Source organism: Cherax quadricarinatus, chromosome 7 (genome assembly GCF_038502225.1).
Source record: "Cherax quadricarinatus isolate ZL_2023a chromosome 7, ASM3850222v1, whole genome shotgun sequence".
Classification (NCBI taxonomy): Eukaryota; Metazoa; Arthropoda; class Malacostraca; order Decapoda; family Parastacidae; genus Cherax; species Cherax quadricarinatus.
This window is the reverse complement of record NC_091298.1, coordinates 61763870-61788750: the sequence shown is the minus strand read 5'-3', so window position 1 is coordinate 61788750 and position 24881 is coordinate 61763870. Positions and strand designations below refer to the sequence as shown.

The 24881-nt window shown below is 45.3% G+C and overlaps 1 protein-coding gene across 1 annotated transcript in view; it reads right to left on the bottom strand.

Moving 5' to 3' along the window:
• LOC128686909 (syndecan) overlaps nucleotides 1-24881 on the bottom strand; it is a 400042-nt gene that overhangs the window by 154349 nt on the left and 220812 nt on the right. Inside the window, exon 3 of the mRNA XM_070082575.1 lies at nucleotides 14832-14925. Coding sequence (XP_069938676.1) covers nucleotides 14832-14925 — 94 coding nt within the window. The remainder of the gene's footprint in view (nucleotides 1-14831; nucleotides 14926-24881) is intronic.

Below are 24881 nucleotides of genomic sequence, written 5' to 3'. Positions count from 1 at the left end.
GAGAGAGAGAGGAGCAGAGAGAGGGGAGCAGAGAGAGAGAGGAGCAGAGAGAGGGGAGCAGAGAGAGAGAGGAGCAGAGAGAGGGGAGCAGAGAGAGAGAGGAGCAGAGAGAGAGAGGAGCAGAGAGAGGGGAGCAGAGAGAGGGGAGCAGAGAGAGAGAGGAGCAGAGAGAGGGGAGCAGAGAGAGAGAGGAGCAGAGAGAGGGGAGCAGAGAGAGGGGAGCAGAGAGAGAGAGGAGCAGAGAGAGAGAGGAGCAGAGAGAGGGGAGCAGAGAGAGAGAGAGGAGCAGAGAGAGGGGAGCAGAGAGAGAGAGGAGCAGAGAGAGGGGAGCAGAGAGAGAGAGAGGAGCAGAGAGAGGGGAGCAGAGAGAGGGGAGCAGAGAGGGGGGAGCAGAGAGAGAGGAGCAGAGAGAGGGGAGCAGAGAGAGAGGTGCAGAGAGAGCAGAGAGCAGAGAGAGCAGAGAGCAGAGAGAGAACAGAGAGCAGAGCAGAGAGAGCAGAGAGAGAGCAGAGAGAGAGAGAGCAGAGAGCAGAGAGAGAGCAGAGAGAGAGAGCAGAGAGAGCGAGAGCAGAGAGAGAGCAGAGCAGAGAGAGCGAGAGCAGAGAGAGAGCAGAGCAGAGAGAGGGGAGCAGAGAGAGAGAGGAGCAGAAAGAGAGCAGAGAGAGCAGAGCAGAGAGAGAGCAGAGAGAGCAGAGAGAGAGCAGAGAGAGCGAGAGCAGAGAGAGAGCAGAGAGAGCAGAGAGAGAGAGCAGAGAGAGAGCAGAGAGAGCGAGAGCAGAGAGAGAGAGAGAGCAGAGAGAGAGGAGCAGAGAGAGAGCAGAGAGAGCAGAGAGAGAGGAGCAGAGAGAGAGCAGAGAGAGAGCAGAGAGAGAGAGAGCAGAGAGAGAGCAGAGAGAGAGAGAGCAGAGAGAGAGCAGAGAGAGAGCAGAGAGAGCAGAGAGAGAGCAGAGAGAGCAGAGAGAGCAGAGAGAGCAGAGAGAGAGGAGCAGAGAGAGGAGCAGAGAGAGGAGCAGAGAGAGGAGCAGAGAGAGAGCAGAGAGAGAGAGCAGAGAGAGCAGAGAGAGCAGAGAGAGCAGAGAGAGAGAGCAGAGAGAGCGAGAGCAGAGAGAGAGCAGAGAGAGAGCAGAGAGAGAGAGAGCAGAGAGAGCAGAGAGAGAGGAGCAGAGAGAGGAGCAGAGAGAGGAGGAGAGAGAGAGAGCAGAGAGAGCAGAGAGAGAGCAGAGAGAGCAGAGAGAGAGCAGAGAGAGCGAGAGCAGAGAGAGAGCAGAGAGAGCAGAGAGAGAGCAGAGAGAGCAGAGAGAGAGCAGAGAGAGAGCAGAGAGAGCAGAGAGAGAGCAGAGAGAGGAGCAGAGAGGGAGGAGGAGGAGAGAGAGAGGAGCAGAAAGAGAGGGAGAAACAGAGACGTATGTTACGTCTTATTTACAAAGCAGTATAAATGTTTGATTATTACTTTTGTAACATTATTTACAATATCATTTACAATATTATGATCATTATTTACACTATCACTTACATTATCATTATTTACACTATCACTTACATTATCATCATTTACACTATCACTTACATTATCATCATTTACACTATCACTTACATTATCATCATTTACACTATCACTTACATTATCATCATTTACACTATCACTTACATTATCATCATTTACACTATCACTTACATTATCATCATTTACACTATCACTTACATTATCATCATTTACACTATCACTTACATTATCATCATTTACACTATCACTTACATTATCATCATTTACACTATCACTTACATTATCATCATTTACACTATCACTTACATTATCATCATTTACACTATCACTTACATTATCATCATTTACACTATCACTTACATTATCATTTACACTATCAACAATTTACTTTCACATAACATAAATCACAATCACAAAGCAAGGAACAATACTGAAGGTGTTTCACAATCCGTAACCATTATTCGTTCTGTATCATACGCCGTAATTGTCAGCAATTTTTCAGACAAAAGGGGAAATATCCCCATCATTTATTCCGAAAGAAATGCCGGGTTTTTAGTCAGGCAAGCACCCTGTGGGTAAGGTGGTGCCCTGTGGGGGGGGAGTGGCAGTGGGGAGATATTGGGGAGTGGCACCAGGGAGAATGGCACTGGGGAGAATGACAATGGGGAGTGACACTAGGCAGTGACACTAGGGAGACTGGCACTGGGAAGTGACACTGGCACTCCTCCAGAAAAGATGCCACTATCTTAAAAATGAACCACTCAAAACTTAACACCACGTCAAGATGCGTTTAAAGGAATAGTGAAGGAAGGAATGAAGGAAGGAAGAGAGAGTGACACTGGCACCATCCAGGATCACTTTCAACAATAAATCTGGATTATTTCTAAATACACAAAGTATGTATATGTATACGTTCATACATAATGTAGCCCAAATGCCTCCTTCCTCTCTCTTACTCGTTATTTATAACTTTCGCCGTCCTGTTCCGTCATAAGACATTGTCCAGTCACAAAAAAAATCCGTTTGTGCTGTATATGGGATGCCAGGTCATGCTGCTGAGAGATGGTGATTCCCAGTGATAGTAACTCCAGCTCTGCTGTAACAAAACTACTGAAGCTCCTGTAACTGCTGTGCCCTTAATGAAATACTTAAACCATATTTAATTATGGTGTTTGGCTAGACAGGTTAGGTAAGGTTTGTCAGGAAAGAGGACAAGTATTTCCTGATGTGGGTCTTAGTCTTATGATGACCCAGAGCTGGAGCTGTGTTGATGTACGTCGTATTATGGTGTGTATTATGTTTATTCGATTGCGTATAATGACTCAGGTTCTAAAACTTATCAGGGAACGGGTGGGGTTTGAACCCATGACAAGTGAGTGCTACAACTCACAAGCCAGTGCGTTAACCACTGGGCCACTTGCCTCTAATAAGATTCATCCAAAGGCGGCTCTAAAACCTCTTTGTTTTCCATTTTTCTCTGTTTGTCTTCAATTTTACTATTTATTTTTTTTGTCTTGGTTTATCCCTGGAAGGAAGGGAGAGAGGTGGTAAATTTAAGTCATAATATTGTCCATGCTGCCGTCACTCTCCACTCATCTGCAGGTTAGGTTAGGTAAGGTTGGCCAGGAAACAGGACCAGTGTTCCCTGAAGCGGGTATTAGTCATACAGTGACACACAGCTGGAGCTTTTGGTCATCTGACCGAGGCCTTCCGCTGGCTTACCCCTCCACCCCTTGAAAACTTACAGTTACTATAACCATTAAATATTACTGTGTACCTCTGCTCATCTATGAGAGACTGACACATGGCCAGAGTGGCAGGTTCCTGGTGCTAGCATTATTACTGTTTACATACGTGGCTCGTGTCAGCGCCAGTCATCAAAATTTCTGAACTTTGTGAGTGTTTCTACGTCGGATTTTCTCTTTCTTGTACATCAGTCTTCCTTCCTTCCCTTCCTCCACTGGCTTCCTTGTCTACCCTCCTTACACTGGCCCCTAATCTATCCTCCATCCACCAGTCCCTAGTCGATCCTCCATCCTCCTGCTCATTCTCCCTCTCATCTATCCTTCCTACATCCCCCCCCCCCGACAATGCAGCATCCCTCACTGCCATTATGATGGTGTCATGTCCTGCTATAACAATGTACACCTGTACAGAATTACGAAAGCTCAATGTCACATTTAAGAGCCAATGTTGTGAAGACGAGCCAGGATCATGCCACTATATACATTTGTGTTTAAATTAGTCTAGTCTCATGTCTTGGACCTGTTTCTAAACTAGCAACCACCAGTGCTAGTTGCTAGTGTAGAGGACTAGAAGGAGAGACGTTGTTCCTCTGGCTGAGGTTTAATATCGAGTAATATCTTTCTCTGTCAAGCCGAGGAGCTCTGTCAAGCCGAGGAGCTCTGTCAAGCCGAGGAGCTCTGTTAAGCCGAGGAGCTCTGTCAAGCCGAGGAGCTCTGTTAAGCCGAGGACCTCCTTGTATTCGGTTATGTTAGAAAATCCTTCAAACCGTCAGAATCATCGAAATATGCAATAACGTTTTAGTACATACTTTTTTGTAATTTTTAATATTTTACATATTTTTAAATAATCACATGAAAAATCAGTAAAAATATATATTAATACTGAATATTTCGAATTTTCGGAGTACATACTTTCAACTGAACCAGTCAGAGAGAGAGAGAGAGAGAGAGAGAGAGAGAGAGAGAGAGAGAGAGAGAGAGAGAGAGAGAGAGAGAGAGAGAGAGAGAGAGAGAGAGAGAGAGAGAGAGAGACAGAGAGAGAGACAGAGAGAGAGACAGAGAGACAGAGAGAGACAGAGAGAGGAATACCCACATGAAGGGTTCACAGTATCAACAGCATTACTTGTACAGTATACTTATAAATACATGTTTCTAGGAAATCTATCTCTATGTAAACTAGAACTTCGCTATCATCCTTAGTTTACCTAAGGTTGTGTAAAGACGATTTCTGGGATCACTAACTCCGCAGCTGGTCCCAGACCAGGCTTATTGTTATAGACTGATCAACTAGGCTGTTGGCGTTAGCCGCACGGAATCCAGCGTAGGCATCACAGTCTAGCTCATCAGGAACTAACCTAATGAGAACAGCCAGGGATCTATTGGTAATTATGCTAATATATGAGGTATTCTGTACCGTCTACTGAGCCTCGAGTCTACGCCTATAGCAGAGAGCATAGACACACTATCAGTACCGTCTTCAAAGTCGACTGGGGTTAACAGTAAGGTCAGAAATTCTGGAGATATACCTTTGATATACCTTATACCTTTAATGAGTTCCCAGAGTTTTTCTACTCATGGAACCCGGCCCTAGGCTAGGCTCATCTAGTGCTTGCCTGGCAGAGTTCCGAGTCACACTCAAGAAAAATTCACTTGAACATCAAAAGGTATACAATACCGACAGGTTGTTAGGTAAGACACATATGCAACAGTTAGACAACTTTATTCCGAAACGTTTCGCCTACACAGTAGGCTTCTTCAGTCGAATACAGAAAAATAGGCAGGAACAGTAGAGATGTGAAGACGATGTAATCAGTCTTGTAGTCGTAGGGTGATGGACTGATTACATCGTCTTCACATCTCTGCTGTTCCTGCCTATTTTTCTGTATTCGACTGAAGAAGCCTACTGTGTAGGCGAAACGTTTCGGAATAAAGTTGTCTAACTGTTGCATATGTGTCTTACCTAACAAAAATTCACTTGAACTATCACTCTTCAGTCGTATTAAAGACTCGCTGAACGGAGACTTATTTCGACGTCAATATTTCGCTCATTTCCCTGTGTCATTAATGTAAATTTTATCTCCTTTAATCAAGAGCCCAACACCTGACGTGGTTTTTACTCTGGGCTTCGCCTAACAGAATATTTGTAGTTTCTTTCACTCTTATTAACGGCTTCGTGCTCCCTCTACCTCTCTTGCACTGTGTGATACATCTCACTCTCACCCATCTCTGTAACCACTAGGCTTTTCACTCTTCAGATATCTTGAGAAATAAGACTTTCACTAAGTCACTGCACATGGTATACAACATCGACAAGATGAAGACTCAGATATATGTACAACCTCTCGGTATGAAGAATTGAGACACTTATGCAACATATGGGAATCTTTATTGAAGAAACGTTTCGCCACACAGTTCTCAGTAGTAGTAACCAGTTACCAGTAACCAGTGTACCAGTAGATGACTCATTACCAACCGTCTCTGCCTGAGTCACTGTCTGTATTCATATTGTGCTGATCACAGCAGTATTCAAAGACCCCCTCACATATGGGTACTGTGAGCGGTCAGTTATTCGAGAGTGAGCAAGGAGGTAGGTCACGGCTGTTTGGGCGCTTCCCACATTATCCGTAATTATACGTACTACCAGCCTACGTGAGTATTACTTTACCCTATCCACGTGTTCGAACCCCACACAGTGGCTTCATCAGTCCAATACAAAGTAGAGATGGGTAAGGAGAGTAGAAGTTTGAGGTAATCAGTCCCTCAACCTGGAATCGATGTGTTCAGTCCATCACTCTTGTAGGAAGTGCAACATAGGGCCAGAGAGGTGGCTTATATACTGCGGTGAGATGAGTTGAAGCAGGAGGCGGCGGGATCACAGTGGCACCTGCCACTAGTGTAAGTAGGTCGTCGTCCAAAGGTTGGGCAGCGTTGAAGTCTTTGTTCCAAGACCCCATGATGTTGCAGTGTCTGACAGATGTGATGAATGGGTATCTTGTAGACGTGTCGCCATCCAGTGGCTTTATCAACACAAATTCAAGGATATAATGGGAAGACAGTAGAACTATACACAGAAGATGAGGTAATCAGTCCCTCAGCCACTACAAACATTACGTAATGTTTGTAAGGGACAGAAAAATCTCCTGGAGAGCGAAATGTTGCCACAATAAAATGTGATGTTAACCATATTATCACCCCAGCATATTTCGCAGTGTCAGGGGCCCAAGACTGTTCAACTGCCTCTCAGCATACATAAGGAGTGGTTACCAATAGGCCTCTGGCTGTGCTCAAGAGGAAGCTGGACAGGCACCTCAAGTCAGTACTTGACCAGCAGGTATGTGGTTGGTGCGTCGGTTTGCGTGCGGCCAACAGTAACAGCCTGGTTGATCAGGCCTGATCCACCGCGAGGCATTTAGATATGAGCTTCAGTTACGTTGTGATGGGCGAGTTAAAACAAGTCTTCCGTTAAGTTGAAGTGTTCCGTATCTCGGTTGGCAGCACAGTGAGGTCCGTGGTTCGATCCCCGGTACAGGTGGAAACGGGACGTGATTCCTTAAGACACCTGCTGTCCCTGTTAACCCAGCAGTCAGTAGGTACCTAGGTGTTAGTCGACTCGTGTGGGTCGCATCCTGGGGACAAAATTAACCTAAGTTGGCCGAAATGCTCTGCATAACAAGGGACTTTCTATATAGTAGCAAGCCATGGATGTCAGCTATGGTCTGTATATGTTATATCACGTACTTGAGATAAGGTTACACACACACACACACACACACACACACACACACACACACACACACACACACACACACACACACACAACATTAGCTTAAGATGACGACTAACAAGAACAAACTTGACTATACTACGAGGGAGTATACATTATTTCCTGTCATACTCAGCCTCTCATCTACATAATGCATCTCCTATGTTATAATCAATATTCTCTCTCTCTCTCTCTCTCTCTCTCTGATAAATAGTCGAGGGAAACACCACGTCCCTTCCCCTTCCTTCTCTTATCCTACATACCCAGTGATGATTCTGGGGATCATCGCCCCCGCGGCCCGGGTCTCAGACCAGGTCTCCTGCTTGAGGGTCTCAGACCGTGTCTCCTGCTTGAGGGTCTCAGACCATGTCTCCTGCTTGAGGGGTCTCAGACCATGTCTCCTGCTTGAGGGTCTCAGACCATGTCTCCTGCTTGAGGGGTCTCAGACCATGTCTCCTGCTTGAGGGGTCTCAGACCATGTCTCCTGCTTGAGGGGTCTCAGACCATGTCTCCTGCTTGAGGGGTCTCAGACCATGTCTCCTGCTTGAGGGGTCACAGACCATGTCTCCTGCTTGAGGGGTCTCAGACCATGTCTCCTGCTTGAGGGGTCTCAGACCATGTCTCCTGCTTGAGGGGTCTCAGACCATGTCTCCTGCTTGAGGGGTCTCAGACCATGTCTCCTGCTTGAGGGGTCTCAGACCAGGTCTCCTGCTTGAGGGTCTCAGACCAGGTCTCCTGCTTGAGGGGTCTCAGACCAGGTCTCCTGCTTGATGGCCTTGCCATTAACACTAACAGCTGGAGATTGTGGTCACAGTGGGGCCTATGCTAACCTTCCTATGGTGTATAAATATACCTAGTTGGATGAATCTTATTGTAGCCAGCTGGTCCAGTGGCTAACGCGTCCGTCTGGAGTTTTATGACTCTCTGGTCGCGGGTTCTAACCCCGTCCGTGGTATGGTTTGCAATCGTGTCATTACGATTTCGCGAGTCATATTCTACTGACAATTTCTCCTGCGCTCAGAGATCGATCGCCAGTGCACTCAGCTCACACCCTGAGGTCCGGGTTCAGTTCCCCGGTACGGCAGGAAACGTTAGGACGTGTTTCCTCAAGGCACATGCTGTCCATGGCCCCCGCGGCCCGACCCTCGACCACCACACCTGCTGACTTTATCACTCAGACTGTTCGTGCTAGACCAAGCAAATCCAAGAATAAAAGGTGCGAGTATAACAATGCTAGTGTTCGTGCCTCACGTACACAACACTTACGCCTCACGTACACAACAGTCGTGCCTCACGTACGTTTTGATTCTCTTTATTAACTTTAGTCTTCTCCTTCTTTCTTGTTCCCTTCTTTCTTAGCTTTCTTCTACTCTCCCTCCCTCCCTCTCTCCCAGCTCCCAGTCTTGCTGCTGCCTCCCAGATGGTTGTATCTGAGCGCCAGCTGGTGTAGCAGTGTGGGTGGTGATTTACTCTAATACCCACCCACTCTCTCTCTCTCTCTCTCTTCTCACTCTGACGTCAAGCATCAGCAGTGTACTTGACGTCAAGCATCAGCCGTGTAGCTGTCGTCATGCATCAGCCGTATAGTTGACGTCAAGCATCGCCGTGTAGACGTCATGCATCAACTGTGTACCTGACGTCATGCATCAGCTGTGTACCTGACGGCATGCATCAGCTGTGTACCTGACGTCATGCATCAGCTGTGTACCTGACGGCATGCATCAGCTGTGTACCTGACGGCATGCATCAGCTGTGCACCTGACGGCATGCATCAGCTGTGTACCTGACGGCATGCATCAGCTGTGTACCTGACGGCATGCATCAGCTGTGTACCTGACGGCATGCATCAGCTGTGTACCTGACGGCATGCATCAGCTGTGTACCTGACGGCATGCATCAGCTGTGTACCTGACGTCATGCATCAGCTGTGTACCTGACGTCATGCATCAGCTGTGTACCTGACGGCATGCATCAGCTGTGTACCTGACGGCATGCATCAGCTGTGTACCTGACGGCATGCATCAGCTGTGTACCTGACGGCATGCATCAGCTGTGTACCTGACGGCATGCATCAGCTGTGTACCTGACGGCATGCATCAGCTGTGTACCTGACGGCATGCATCAGCTGTGTACCTGACGGCATGCATCAGCTGTGTACCTGACGGCATGCATCAGCTGTGTACCTGACGGCATGCATCAGCTGTGTACCTGACGGCATGCATCAGCTGTGTACCTGACGGCATGCATCAGCTGTGTACCTGACGGCATGCATCAGCTGTGTACCTGACGGCATGCATCAGCTGTGTACCTGACGGCATGCATCAGCTGTGTACCTGACGGCATGCATCAGCTGTGTACCTGACGGCATGCATCAGCTGTGTACCTGACGGCATGCATCAGCTGTGCACCTGACGGCATGCATCAGCTGTGTACCTGACGGCATGCATCAGCTGTGTACCTGACGGCGTGCATCAGCTGTGCACCTGACGGCGTGCATCAGCTGTGTACCTGACGGCATGCATCAGCTGTGTACCTGACGGCATGCATCAGCTGTGTACCTGACGGCATGCATCAGCTGTGCACCTGACGGCGTGCATCAGCTGTGTACTTGACGTCACGTCAAAACTGAACATTACTGACCACGAGAATATTACGGTCGTCTTGGGTAACAAGGAAGACGTACATAACATTATAACTGTGTGTGTGTGTGTGTGTGTGTGTGTGTGTGTGTGTGTGTGTATGTAGATTTAAGTGGTATGAGAACGCAATAATACTACACAACTCTCAAGTTATGCTTCTGTACAGTATATTACTCTCTCAAACACCATAATCACACACAAACACCACAATCACAAACACCACAATCACACACAAACACCACAATCACAAACACCACAATCACACACAAACACCACAATCACAAACACCACAATCACACAAACACCACAATCACAAACACCACAATCACACACAAACACCACAATCACACACAAACACCACAATCACACACAAACACCACAATCACACAAACACCACAATCACAAACACCACAATCACACACAAACACCACAATCACACACACCACAATCACAAACACCACAATCACACAAACACCACAATCACAAACACCACAATCACAAACACCACAATCACAAACACCACAATCACAAACACCACAATCACACACAAACACCACAATCACACACAAACACCACAATCACAAACACCACAATCACAAACACCACAATCACACACGAACACCACAATCACACACAAACACCACAATCACAAACACCACAATCACACACGAACACCACAATCACACACGAATACCACAATCACACACAAACACCACAATCACACACAAACACCACAATCACACACGAACACCACAATCACACACAAACACCACAATCACAAACACCACAATCACACACAAACACCACAATCACAAACACCACAATCACATACAAACACCACAATCACACACAAACACCACAATCACCACAATCACAAACACCACAATCACACAAACACAACAATCACACACAAACACCACAATCACACACAAACACCACAATCACCACAATCACAAACACCACAATCACACACAAACACCACAATCACACACAAACACCACAATCACAAACACCACAATCACACAAACCACAATCACAAACACCACAATCACACACAAACACCACAATCACACACAAACACCACAATCAAACACAAACACCACAATCACAAACACCACAATCACAAACACCACAATCACACACAAACACCACAATCACAAACACCACAATCACACACAAACACCACAATCACACACGAACACCACAATCACACACAAACACCACAATCACAACCACAATCACACACGAACACCACAATCACACACAAACACCACAATCACACACAAACACCACAATCACACACAAACACCACAATCACACACAAACACCACAATCACAAACACCACAATCACAAACACCACAATCAAACACCACAATCACACACAAACACCACAATCACACACAAACACCACAATCACAAACACCACAATCACAACCACAATCACAAACACCACAATCACAAACACCACAATCACACAAACACCACAATCACACACAAACACCACAATCACACACAAACACCACAATCACACACGAACACCACAATCACACACGACCACAATCACACACAAACACCACAATCACAAACACCACAATCACACACAAACACCACAATCACACACGAACACCACAATCACACACAAACACCACAATCACACACAAACACCACAATCACAAACACCACAGTCACACACAAACACCACAATCACACACAAACACCACAATCAAACACCACAATCACACACAAACACTACAATCACAAACACCACAATCACACACAAACACCATAATCACACACAAACACGACAATCACACACAAACACGACAATCACAAACACCACAATCACAAACACCACAATCACACACAAACACCATAATCACACACAAACACCACAATCACACAAACACCACAATCACAAACACCACAATCACAAACACCACAATCACAAACACCACAATCACACACAAACACCACAATCACACACGAACACCACAATCACACACAAACACCACAATCACAAACACCACAATCACACACAAACACCACAATCACACACAAACACCACAGACACACACAAACACCACAATCACACACAAACACCACAAACACCACAATCACACACAAACACTACAATCACAAACACCACAATCACACACAAACACCATAATCACACACAAACACGACAATCACACACAAACACGACAATCACAAACACGACAATCACAAACACGACAATCACAAACACCACAATCACACACAAACACCATAATCACACACAAACACCACAATCACACACAAACACCACAATCACAAACACCACAATCACAAACACCACAATCACAAACACCACAATCACACACAAACACCACAATCACAAACACCACAATCACACACAAACACCACAATCACAAACACCACAATCACCACAATCACAAACACCACAATCACACACAAACACCACAATCACACACAAACACCACAATCACAAACACCACAATCACACACACCACAATCACAAACACCACAATCACACACAAACACCACAATCACACACAAACACCAATCACAAACACCACAATCACAAACACCACAATCACACACAAACACCACAATCACAAACACCACAATCACACAAACACCACAATCACACACGAACACCACAATCACACACAAACACCACAATCACAAACACCACAATCACACACGAACACCACAATCACACAACCACAATCACACACAAACACCACAATCACACACAAACACCACAATCACACACGAACACCACAATCACAAACACCACAATCACACACAAACACCACAATCACAAACACCACAATCACACACAAACACCACAATCACACACAACCACAATCACACAAAAACACCACAATCACACAAAAACACCACAATCACAAACACCACAATCACACACAAACACCACAATCACACAAACACCACAATCACACACGAACACCACAATCACACACAAACACCACAATCACACACAAACACCACAATCACACACGAACACCACAATCACACACAAACACCACAATCACAAACACCACAATCACAAACACCACAATCACACACAAACACCACAATCACACACAACCACAATCACACACGAACACCACAATCACACACAAACACCACAATCAAACACCACAATCACACACAAACACCACAATCAAACACCACAATCACACACAAACACTACAATCACAACCACAATCACACACAAACACCATAATCACACACAAACACGACAATCACACAAACACGACAATCACAAACACCACAATCACAAACACCACAATCACACAAACACCATAATCACACACAAACACCACAATCACAAACACCACAATCACAAACACCACAATCACACACAAACACCACAATCACAAACACCACAATCACACACAAACACCACAATCACACACAAACACCACAATCACAAACACCACAATCACACACAAACACTATAATCACACACAAACACCACAATCACAAACAAACACCACAATGACACACAAACACCACAATCACACACAAACACCACAATCACACACAAACACCACAATCACACACACCACAATCACACACAAACACCACAATCACACACAAACACCACAATCACACACAAACACCACAATCACACACAAACACCACAATCACACACAAACACCACAATCACAAACACCACAATCACACACGAACACCACAATCACACACAAACACCACAATCACACACAAACACCACAATCACACACGAACACCACAATCACACACAAACACCACAATCACAAACACCACAATCACACAAACACCACAATCACAAACACCACAATCACACACAAACACCACAATCACACACAAACACCACAGTCACACAAAAACACCACAATCACAAACACCACAATCACACACAAACACCACAATCACACACAAACACCACAATCACACACGAACACCACAATCACACACAAACACCACAATCACACACAAACACGACAATCACACACGAACACCACAATCACACAAACACCACAATCACAAACACCACAATCACACACAAACACCACAATCACACACGAACACCACAATCACACACAAACACCACAATCACACACAAACACCACAATCACAAACACCACAGTCACACACAAACTCCACAATCACACACAAACACCACAATCAAACACCACAATCACACACAAACACTACAATCACAAACACCACAATCACACACAAACACCATAATCACACACAAACACGACAATCACACACAAACACGACAATCACAAACACCACAATCACACACAAACACCACAATCACAAACACCACAATCACAAACACCACAATCACAAACACCACAATCACACACAAACACCATAATCACACACAAACACCACAATCACACACAAACACCAATCACACACAAACACCACAATCACACACAAACACCATAATCACACACAAACACGACAATCACACACAAACACGACAATCACAAACACCACAATCACAAACACCACAATCACACACAAACACCATAATCACACACAAACACCACAATCACAAACACCACAATCACAAACACCACAATCACACACAAACACCATAATCACACACAAACACCACAATCACACAAACACCAATCACACACAAACACCACAATCACACACAAACACCACAATCACACACAAACACCACAATCACAAACACCACAATCACACACAAACACCATAATCACACACAAACACCACAATCACACACAAACACCACAATGACACACAAACACCACAATCACACACAAACACCACAATCACACACAAACACCACAATCACACACACCACAATCACACACAAACACCACAATCACACACAAACACCACAATCACAAACACCACAATCACACACAAACACCACAATCACACACAAACACCACAATCACACACAAACACCACAATCACACACAAACACCACAATCTTCATCTGAGACAAAACAATGACAAGCGTAGGTGGGCAGCACACACACCGTCACCAGAGGAATATTGAAGGCTAAACATTGCTCCAGAGGTTAACTTGTATCTTCACTGGAGTCTTGAGACGTAGCACCAATCATGTCCCATAATAACAAACATTTTAGTAAATTAAGCAGTCGTTGCTTACACAGAAATGCGTGCCGCCAGCGTGAACAGTCTGGTCCATCACCTCAAAACACGGGAGGAAATGATGCAGGAGTCGACCTCTAAGACAGTGATTCCTGCAACCATCAAGAGGTACAGTGTACGTGGGTAGTGTGAGAGAGAGAGAGAGAGAGAGAGAGAGAGAGAGAGAGAGAGAGAGAGAGAGAGAGAGAGAATGAGAGAGAGAGAGAGAGCGCAGCAGGTGTAATAAAGCAAGTAACCGGAGAATATACATGAAAATAAAACATTTCTAACAATTTTTCTCTTTGTTCATTACTAACAAATATGTAATAATGGCAAGAACATTATTGTTGTTTGTCAAACTGCCACATTATAACCATGAAAATATTATGGTTATTTTGGGTTACAAGGGCAAGGCGCAGCTCCTCACAAAACATAAATGGGTCTTCTTAAAACGTAAAACAATGAGTGCTGTACTAACTTACATCGAGCAAAACTACAGTCTAAACTTACAAAGTTTGCTAAGTTTCTCAGGAAAGAGGAGAAGTGTTTCCCGACGCTGGTCTTAGTCATAGGATGACCCGCAGCTGGAGTTATTGGTCATCTGACCGAGGCCTTCCGCTGGATTACCGGTCTTCCGTTCACTTACGAAATGACGGATGGTTATGTTAGTCACGCTATATATTATTAAACCTGTTGTAGGATACCTGGGGGCAACGCCCCCGCGGCCTGGTCACAGACCACACCTACCAGTGGATCAAGGCCAGGCTATTACTGCTGGCTGCATTCAGCTCAACGTACGCACGACAGCCCGGCTGATCAGGAACTGGTTTCAGCAGCTTGCCAAGAGGAGGAACAGCACTGAAGAGTCGGGGACCTCTGACACTCATCTAGTTCGGTGTGCAGATATGAGACATCATTCAAGGATATTCAAAGTGCAAATTATGATGTACTTTTCTCGCCTACGTTCCAAGGAATATAACTGAGGAGACTTCAAGTTATTAGCAGTTGAAATGTTTGATGGGGAGGATAGTGTACAGTACAAGACAGTGATGGAGAGGATAGTGTACAGTACAAGACAGTGATGGAGAGGATAGTGTACAGTACAAGACAGTGATGGAGAGGATAGTGTACAGTACAAGACAGTGATGGAGAAGATAGTGTACAGTACAAGACAGTGATGGAGAGGATAGTGTACAGTACAAGACAGTGATGGAGAGGATAGTGTACAATACTAGACACTGATGGAGAGGATAGTGTACAAGACAGTGATGGAGAGGATAGTGTACAGTACAAGACAGTGATGGAGAGGATAGTGTACAGTACAAGACAGTGATGGAGAGGATAGTGTACAGTACGATACAGCGATGGAGAGGATAGTGTACAAGACAGTGATGGAGAGGATAGTGTACAAGACAGTGATGGAGAGGATAGTGTACAATACAAGACAGTGATGGAGAGGATAGTGTACAGTACAAGACAGTGATGGAGAGGATATCGTACAGTACAAGACAGTGATGGAGAGGATAGTGTATAAGACAGTGATGGAGAGGATAGTGTACAAGACAGTGATGGAGAGGATAGTGTACAGTATGAGACAGTGATGGAGAGGATAGTGTCTCACTAGTAGTACCAGTTACCAGTAACCAGTATACCAGTAGATGACTCACTACCAACCGTCTCTGCGTGAATCACTGACTGTATTCATATTGCTGCTGACCACAGCAGTATTTCAAACACCCCCTCACATATGGGTACTGTGGGCAGTCAGTCTTACGAGAGAGAGCAAGGAGGCAGGTCGCCGGCTGTTTGGCGCCTACCAACACTATCAGTAATATACGTACTACCAGCCTACGTGAGTATTTCTTTACCCTATCCACGTGTTCGAACCCCACATGATAAATGGTGGCAACGGTGTGGGAGGGTGGAAATAAGGGTATTTCAGACGTTAGAAGACTGTTTGTGGGGAGCCGGCGGGTCAAAGGTGAACCGTAGCTAGCCGCTTACCCTCACTCACCACCTCCACCCTGTACTCCAGCCTGCAAGCCTGTTGCAGCCGTTTTTCAAGCTTCCTGGCTTAGTTCGTGTGCTAATTGCTTCAATCTCCAAGGGGTTGACCCGGATTTTGCAATTAAGCCAGTCAGTAAGCCAGACTGTGGAAGTGAACGCTAGTCAGCCTGCCTCAGCCTACCATCCAGCCTGTCTCCTGTCATCCACCTGCTCCTTCATGCTGTGTGCATCGTTACATTTATCATGTGGGGTTCGAACACGTGGATAGGGTAAAGAAATACTCACGTAGGCTGGTAGTACGTATATTACGGATAGTGTTGGTAGGCGCCAAACAGCCGGCGACCTGCCTCCTTGCTCTCTCTCGTAAGACTGACTGCCCACAGTACCCATATGTGAGGGGGTGTTTGAAATAATGCTGTGGTCAGCAGCAATATGAATACAGTCAGTGATTCACGCAGAGACGGTTGGTAGTGAGTCATCTACTGGTACACTGGTTACTGGTAACTGGTACTACTACTGAGAGCTCGGCGACGATGGAGAGGATAGTGTACAAGACAGTGAGGGAGAGGATAGTGTACAGTACAAGACAGTGAAGGAGAGGATAGTGTACAGTACAAGACAGTGATGGAGAGGATAGTGTACAGTATAAGACAGTGACGGAGAGGATAGTGTACAGTACAAGACAGTGATGGAGAGGATAGTGTACAGTATAAGACAGTGATGGAGAGGATAGTGTACAGTACAAGACAGTGATGGAGAGGATAGTGTACAATACAAGATAGTGATGGAGAGGATAGTGTACAGTACAAGACAGTGATGGAGAGGATAGTGTACAGTACAAGACAGTGATGGAGAGGATAGTGTACAAGACAGTGATGGAGAGGATAGTGTACAAGACAGTGATGGAGAGGATAGTGTACAAGACAGTGATGGAGAGGATAGTGTACAAGACAGTGATGGAGAGGATAGTGCACAGTACAAGACAGTGATGGAGAGGATAGTGTACAGTACAAGACAGTGATGGAGAGGATAGTGTACAGTACAAGACAGTGATGGAGAGGATAGTGTACAGTACAAGACAGTGATGGAGAGGATAGTGTACAGTACAAGACAGTGATGGAGAGGATAGTGTACAAGACAGTGATGGAGAGGATAGTGTACAGTACAAGACAGTGATGGAGAGGATAGTGTACAATACAAGACAGTGATGGAGAGGATAGTGTACAGTACAAGACAGTGATGGAGAGGATAGTTTACAGTACAAGACAGTGATGGAGAGGATAGTGTACAGTACGAGACAGTGATGGAGAGGATAGTGTACAGTACAAGACTGATGGAGAGGATAGTGTACAGTACAAGACAGTGATGGAGAGGATAGTGTACAGTACAAGACAGTGATGGAGAGGATAGTGTACAGTACAAGACAGTGATGGAGAGGATAGTGTACAGTACAAGACAGTGATGGAGAGGATAGTGTACAGTACAAGACAGTGATGGAGAGGATAGTGTACAGTACAAGACAGTGATGGAGAGGATAGTGTACAGTACAAGACAGTGATGGAGAGGATAGTGTACAGTACAAGACAGTGATGGAGAGGATAGTGTACAGTACAAGACAGTGATGGAGAGGATAGTGTACAGTACAAGACAGTGATGGAGAGGATAGTGTACAAGACAGTGATGGAGAGGATAGTGTACAGTACAAGACAGTGATGGAGAGGATAGTGTACAGTACAAGACAATGATGGAGAGGATAGTGTACAGTACAAGACAGTGATGGAGAGGATAGTGTACAGTACAAGACAGTGATGGAGAGGATAGTGTACAGTACAAGACAATGATGGAGAGGATAGTGTACAGTACAAGACAGTGATGGAGAGGATAGTGTACAAGACAGTGATGGAGAGGATAGTGTACAAGACAGTGATGGAGAGGATAGTGTACAAGACAGTGATGGAGAGGATAGTGTACAATACAAGACAGTGATGGAGAGGATAGTGTACAAGACAGTGATGGAGAGGATAGTGTACAGTACAAGACAGTGATGGAGAGGATAGTGTACAATACAAGACAGTGATGGAGAGGATAGTGTACAGTACAAGACAGTGATGGAGAGGATAGTGTACAGTACAAGACAGTGATGGAGAGGATAGTGTACAATACAAGACAGTGATGGAGAGGATAGTGTACAGTACAAGACAGTGATGGAGAGGATAGTTTACAGTACAAGACAGTGATGGAGAGGATAGTGTACAGTACAAGACAGTGATGGAGAGGATAGTGTACAATACAAGACAGTGATGGAGAGGATAGTGTACAGTACAAGACAGTGATGGAGAGGATAGTTTACAGTACAAGACAGTGATGGAGAGGATAGTGTACAGTACGAGACAGTGATGGAGAGGATAGTGTACAGTACAAGACTGATGGAGAGGATAGTGTACAGTACAAGACAGTGATGGAGAGGATAGTGTACAGTACAAGACAGTGATGGAGAGGATAGTGTACAGTACAAGACAGTGATGGAGAGGATAGTGTACAGTACAAGACAGTGATGGAGAGGATAGTGTACAGTACAAGACAGTGGAGAGGATAGTGTACAATACAAGACAGTGATGGAGAGGATAGTGTACAGTACAAGACAGTGATGGAGAGGATAGTGTACAGTACAAGACAGTGATGGAGAGGATAGTGTACAGTACAAGACAGTGATGGAGAGGATAGTGTACAGTACAAGACAGTGATGGAGAGGATAGTGTACAGTACAAGACAGTGATGGAGAAGATAGTGTACAGTACAAGACAGTGATGGAGAGGATAGTGTACAGTACAAGACAGTGATGGAGAGGATAGTGTACAATACTAGACACTGATGGAGAGGATAGTGTACAAGACAGTGATGGAGAGGATAGTGTACAGTACAAGACAGTGATGGAGAGGATAGTGTACAGTACAAGACAGTGATGGAGAGGATAGTGTACAGTACGATACAGCGATGGAGAGGATAGTGTACAAGACAGTGATGGAGAGGATAGTGTACAAGACAGTGATGGAGAGGATAGTGTACAATACAAGACAGTGATGGAGAGGATAGTGTACAGTACAAGACAGTGATGGAGAGGATATCGTACAGTACAAGACAGTGATGGAGAGGATAGTGTATAAGACAGTGATGGAGAGGATAGTGTACAAGACAGTGATGGAGAGGATAGTGTACAGTATGAGACAGTGATGGAGAGGATAGTGTCTCACTAGTAGTACCAGTTACCAGTAACCAGTATACCAGTAGATGACTCACTACCAACCGTCTCTGCGTGAATCACTGACTGTATTCATATTGCTGCTGACCACAGCAGTATTTCAAACACCCCCTCACATATGGGTACTGTGGGCAGTCAGTCTTACGAGAGAGAGCAAGGAGGCAGGTCGCCGGCTGTTTGGCGCCTACCAACACTATCAGTAATATACGTACTACCAGCCTACGTGAGTATTTCTTTACCCTATCCACGTGTTCGAACCCCACATGATAAATGGTGGCAACGGTGTGGGAGGGTGGAAATAAGGGTATTTCAGACGTTAGAAGACTGTTTGTGGGGAGCCGGCGGGTCAAAGGTGAACCGTAGCTAGCCGCTTACCCTCACTCACCACCTCCACCCTGTACTCCAGCCTGCAAGCCTGTTGCAGCCGTTTTTCAAGCTTCCTGGCTTAGTTCGTGTGCTAATTGCTTCAATCTCCAAGGGGTTGACCCGGATTTTGCAATTAAGCCAGTCAGTAAGCCAGACTGTGGAAGTGAACGCTAGTCAGCCTGCCTCAGCCTACCATCCAGCCTGTCTCCTGTCATCCACCTGCTCCTTCATGCTGTGTGCATCGTTACATTTATCATGTGGGGTTCGAACACGTGGATAGGGTAAAGAAATACTCACGTAGGCTGGTAGTACGTATATTACGGATAGTGTTGGTAGGCGCCAAACAGCCGGCGACCTGCCTCCTTGCTCTCTCTCGTAAGACTGACTGCCCACAGTACCCATATGTGAGGGGGTGTTTGAAATAATGCTGTGGTCAGCAGCAATATGAATACAGTCAGTGATTCACGCAGAGACGGTTGGTAGTGAGTCATCTACTGGTACACTGGTTACTGGTAACTGGTACTACTACTGAGAGCTCGGCGACGATGGAGAGGATAGTGTACAAGACAGTGAGGGAGAGGATAGTGTACAGTACAAGACAGTGATGGAGAGGATAGTGTACAGTACAAGACAGTGAAGGAGAGGATAGTGTACAGTACAAGACAGTGATGGAGAGGATAGTGTACAGTATAAGACAGTGACGGAGAGGATAGTGTACAGTACAAGACAGTGATGGAGAGGATAGTGTACAGTATAAGACAGTGATGGAGAGGATAGTGTACAGTACAAGACAGTGATGGAGAGGATAGTGTACAATACAAGATAGTGATGGAGAGGATAGTGTACAGTACAAGACAGTGATGGAGAGGATAGTGTACAGTACAAGACAGTGATGGAGAGGATAGTGTACAAGACAGTGATGGAGAGGATAGTGTACAAGACAGTGATGGAGAGGATAGTGTACAAGACAGTGATGGAGAGGATAGTGTACAAGACAGTGATGGAGAGGATAGTGCACAGTACAAGACAGTGATGGAGAGGATAGTGTACAGTACAAGACAGTGATGGAGAGGATAGTGTACAGTACAAGACAGTGATGGAGAGGATAGTGTACAGTACAAGACAGTGATGGAGAGGATAGTGTACAGTACAAGACAGTGATGGAGAGGATAGTGTACAAGACAGTGATGGAGAGGATAGTGTACAGTACAAGACAGTGATGGAGAGGATAGTGTACAATACAAGACAGTGATGGAGAGGATAGTGTACAGTACAAGACAGTGATGGAGAGGATAGTTTACAGTACAAGACAGTGATGGAGAGGATAGTGTACAGTACGAGACAGTGATGGAGAGGATAGTGTACAGTACAAGACTGATGGAGAGGATAGTGTACAGTACAAGACAGTGATGGAGAGGATAGTGTACAGTACAAGACAGTGATGGAGAGGATAGTGTACAGTACAAGACAGTGATGGAGAGGATAGTGTACAGTACAAGACAGTGATGGAGAGGATAGTGTACAGTACAAGACAGTGATGGAGAGGATAGTGTACAGTACAAGACAGTGATGGAGAGGATAGTGTACAGTACAAGACAGTGATGGAGAGGATAGTGTACAGTACAAGACAGTGATGGAGAGGATAGTGTACAGTACAAGACAGTGATGGAGAGGATAGTGTACAGTACAAGACAGTGATGGAGAGGATAGTGTACAAGACAGTGATGGAGAGGATAGTGTACAGTACAAGACAGTGATGGAGAGGATAGTGTACAGTACAAGACAATGATGGAGAGGATAGTGTACAGTACAAGACAGTGATGGAGAGGATAGTGTACAGTACAAGACAGTGATGGAGAGGATAGTGTACAGTACAAGACAATGATGGAGAGGATAGTGTACAGTACAAGACAGTGATGGAGAGGATAGTGTACAAGACAGTGATGGAGAGGATAGTGTACAAGACAGTGATGGAGAGGATAGTGTACAAGACAGTGATGGAGAGGATAGTGTACAATACAAGACAGTGATGGAGAGGATAGTGTACAAGACAGTGATGGAGAGGATAGTGTACAGTACAAGACAGTGATGGAGAGGATAGTGTACAATACAAGACAGTGATGGAGAGGATAGTGTACAGTACAAGACAGTGATGGAGAGGATAGTGTACAGTACAAGACAGTGATGGAGAGGATAGTGTACAGTACGAGACAGTGATGGAGAGGATAGTGTACAGTACAAGACTGATGGAGAGGATAGTGTACAGTACAAGACAGTGATGGAGAGGATAGTGTACAGTACAAGACAGTGATGGAGAGGATAGTGGACAGTACAAGACAGTGATGGAGAGGATAGTGTACAGTACAAGACAGTGATGGAGAGGATAGTGTACAGTACAAGACAGTGATGGAGAGGTTAGTGTACAGTACAAGACAGTGATGGAGAGGATAGTGTACAGTACAAGACAGTGATGGAGAGGATAGTGTACAGTACAAGACAGTGATGGAGAGGATAGTGTACAGTACAAGACAGTGATGGAGAGGATAGTGTACAGTACAAGACAGTGATGGAGAGGATAGTGTACAGTACAAGACAGTGATGGAGAGGATAGTGTACAGTACAAGACAGTGATGGAGAGGTTAGTGTACAGTACAAGACAGTGATGGAGAGGTTAGTGTACAGTACAAGACAGTGATGGAGAGGATAGTGTACAGTACAAGACAGTGATGGAGAGGATAGTGTACAGTACAAGACAGTGATGGAGAGGTTAGTGTACAGTACAAGACAGTGATGGAGAGGTTAGTGTACAGTACAAGACAGTGATGGAGAGGATAGTGTACAGTACAAGACAGTGATGGAGAGGATAGTGTACAAGACAGTGATGGAGAGGATAGTGTACAGTACAAGACAGTGATGGAGAGGATAGTGTACAGTACAAGACAGTGATGGAGAGGATAGTGTACAGTACAAGACAGTGGAGAGGATAGTGTACAATACAAGACAGTGATGGAGAGGATAGTGTACAGTACAAGACAGTGATGGAGAGGATAGTGTACAGTACAAGACAGTGATGGAGAGGATAGTGTACAGTACAAGACAGTGATGGAGAGGATAGTGTACAGTACAAGACAGTGATGGAGAGGATAGTGTACAGTACAAGACAGTGATGGAGAGGATAGTGTACAAGACAGTGATGAAGAGGATAGTGTACAGCACAAGACAGTGATGGAGAGGATAGTGTACAATACAAGACAGTGATGGAGAGGATAGTGTACAGTACAAGACAGTGATGGAGAGGATAGTGTACAGTACAAGACAGTGATGGAGAGGATAGTGTACAGTACAAGACAGTGATGCAGAGGATAGTGTACAGTACAAGACAGTGATGGAGAGGATAGTGTACAATACAAGACAGTGATGGAGAGGATAGTGTACAGTACAAGACAGTGATGGAGAGGATAGTGTACAGTACAAGACAGTGATGGAGAGGATAGTGTACAGTACAAGATAGTGATGGAGAGGATAGTGTACAGTACAAGACAGTGATGGAGAGGATAGTGTTGACCTTGGACCGACCATCAACAACTGGGCGCTTGAGAAACATTCACTTCAGTTTTCTTGTGCTGTGTGTGTGTGTGTGTGTGTGTGTGTGTGTGTGTGTGTGTGTGTGTGTGTGTGTGTGTGTGTGTGTGTGTGTGTGTGTGTGTGTGTGTCTGTCTGTCTGTCTGTCTGTCTGTCTGTCTGTCTGTCTGTCTGTCTCTCTCTCTCTCTCTCTCTCTCTCTCTCTCTCTCTCTCTTTCTCTCTCTCTCAATGACTGATAAGGTTTTCCTGGTATTAGCCACGTCCTTTTCTCCCCTCTCTCTCCTCCTCCTCATAATCTCAGGGTCCTCAAGACAGTAAGATGATCTAAATGACCTGGCCTCTAATCTTGTGTTGATGTCTTCACTCCGTCTTAAGACAACACCAGCAACCCGACACCTGATCAACCGCCTCACTCGCCTCCACTTTTCTACACCGACTCCTAGGACATAGTCTAACCAGTGCCTACCTGGAGTCTACCCTGCATTCGATTTCGGGAGTCACCCTATTCATGGCCTGATCGACCAGGCCAAAAAATTGGTTATAATCATAACCATAATTTTTAAATGGGTGGGCAGGTAAGCCAGCGAAAAGCCTCGGTCAGATTTTATTTTAGAAGATTCTCTGGTCTTCGTCTCGGCCCGGGTCTTTTCCAGATGGAGACCGGGCGACCTCGGTCAGATGATCAAAACCTCCAGCCGTGGGTCATATGACTACGACGCGCATCAGGAAACACCTGTCTTCTTTCCTGACAAATCTTACCTAACCTAACCTAACCTGTTGGTGCCAGCTGTACTAAGTACACCGTACGACTACATCCCGGCTGAGCAAAAACTGAGAACTTATCCAGTTCCCTC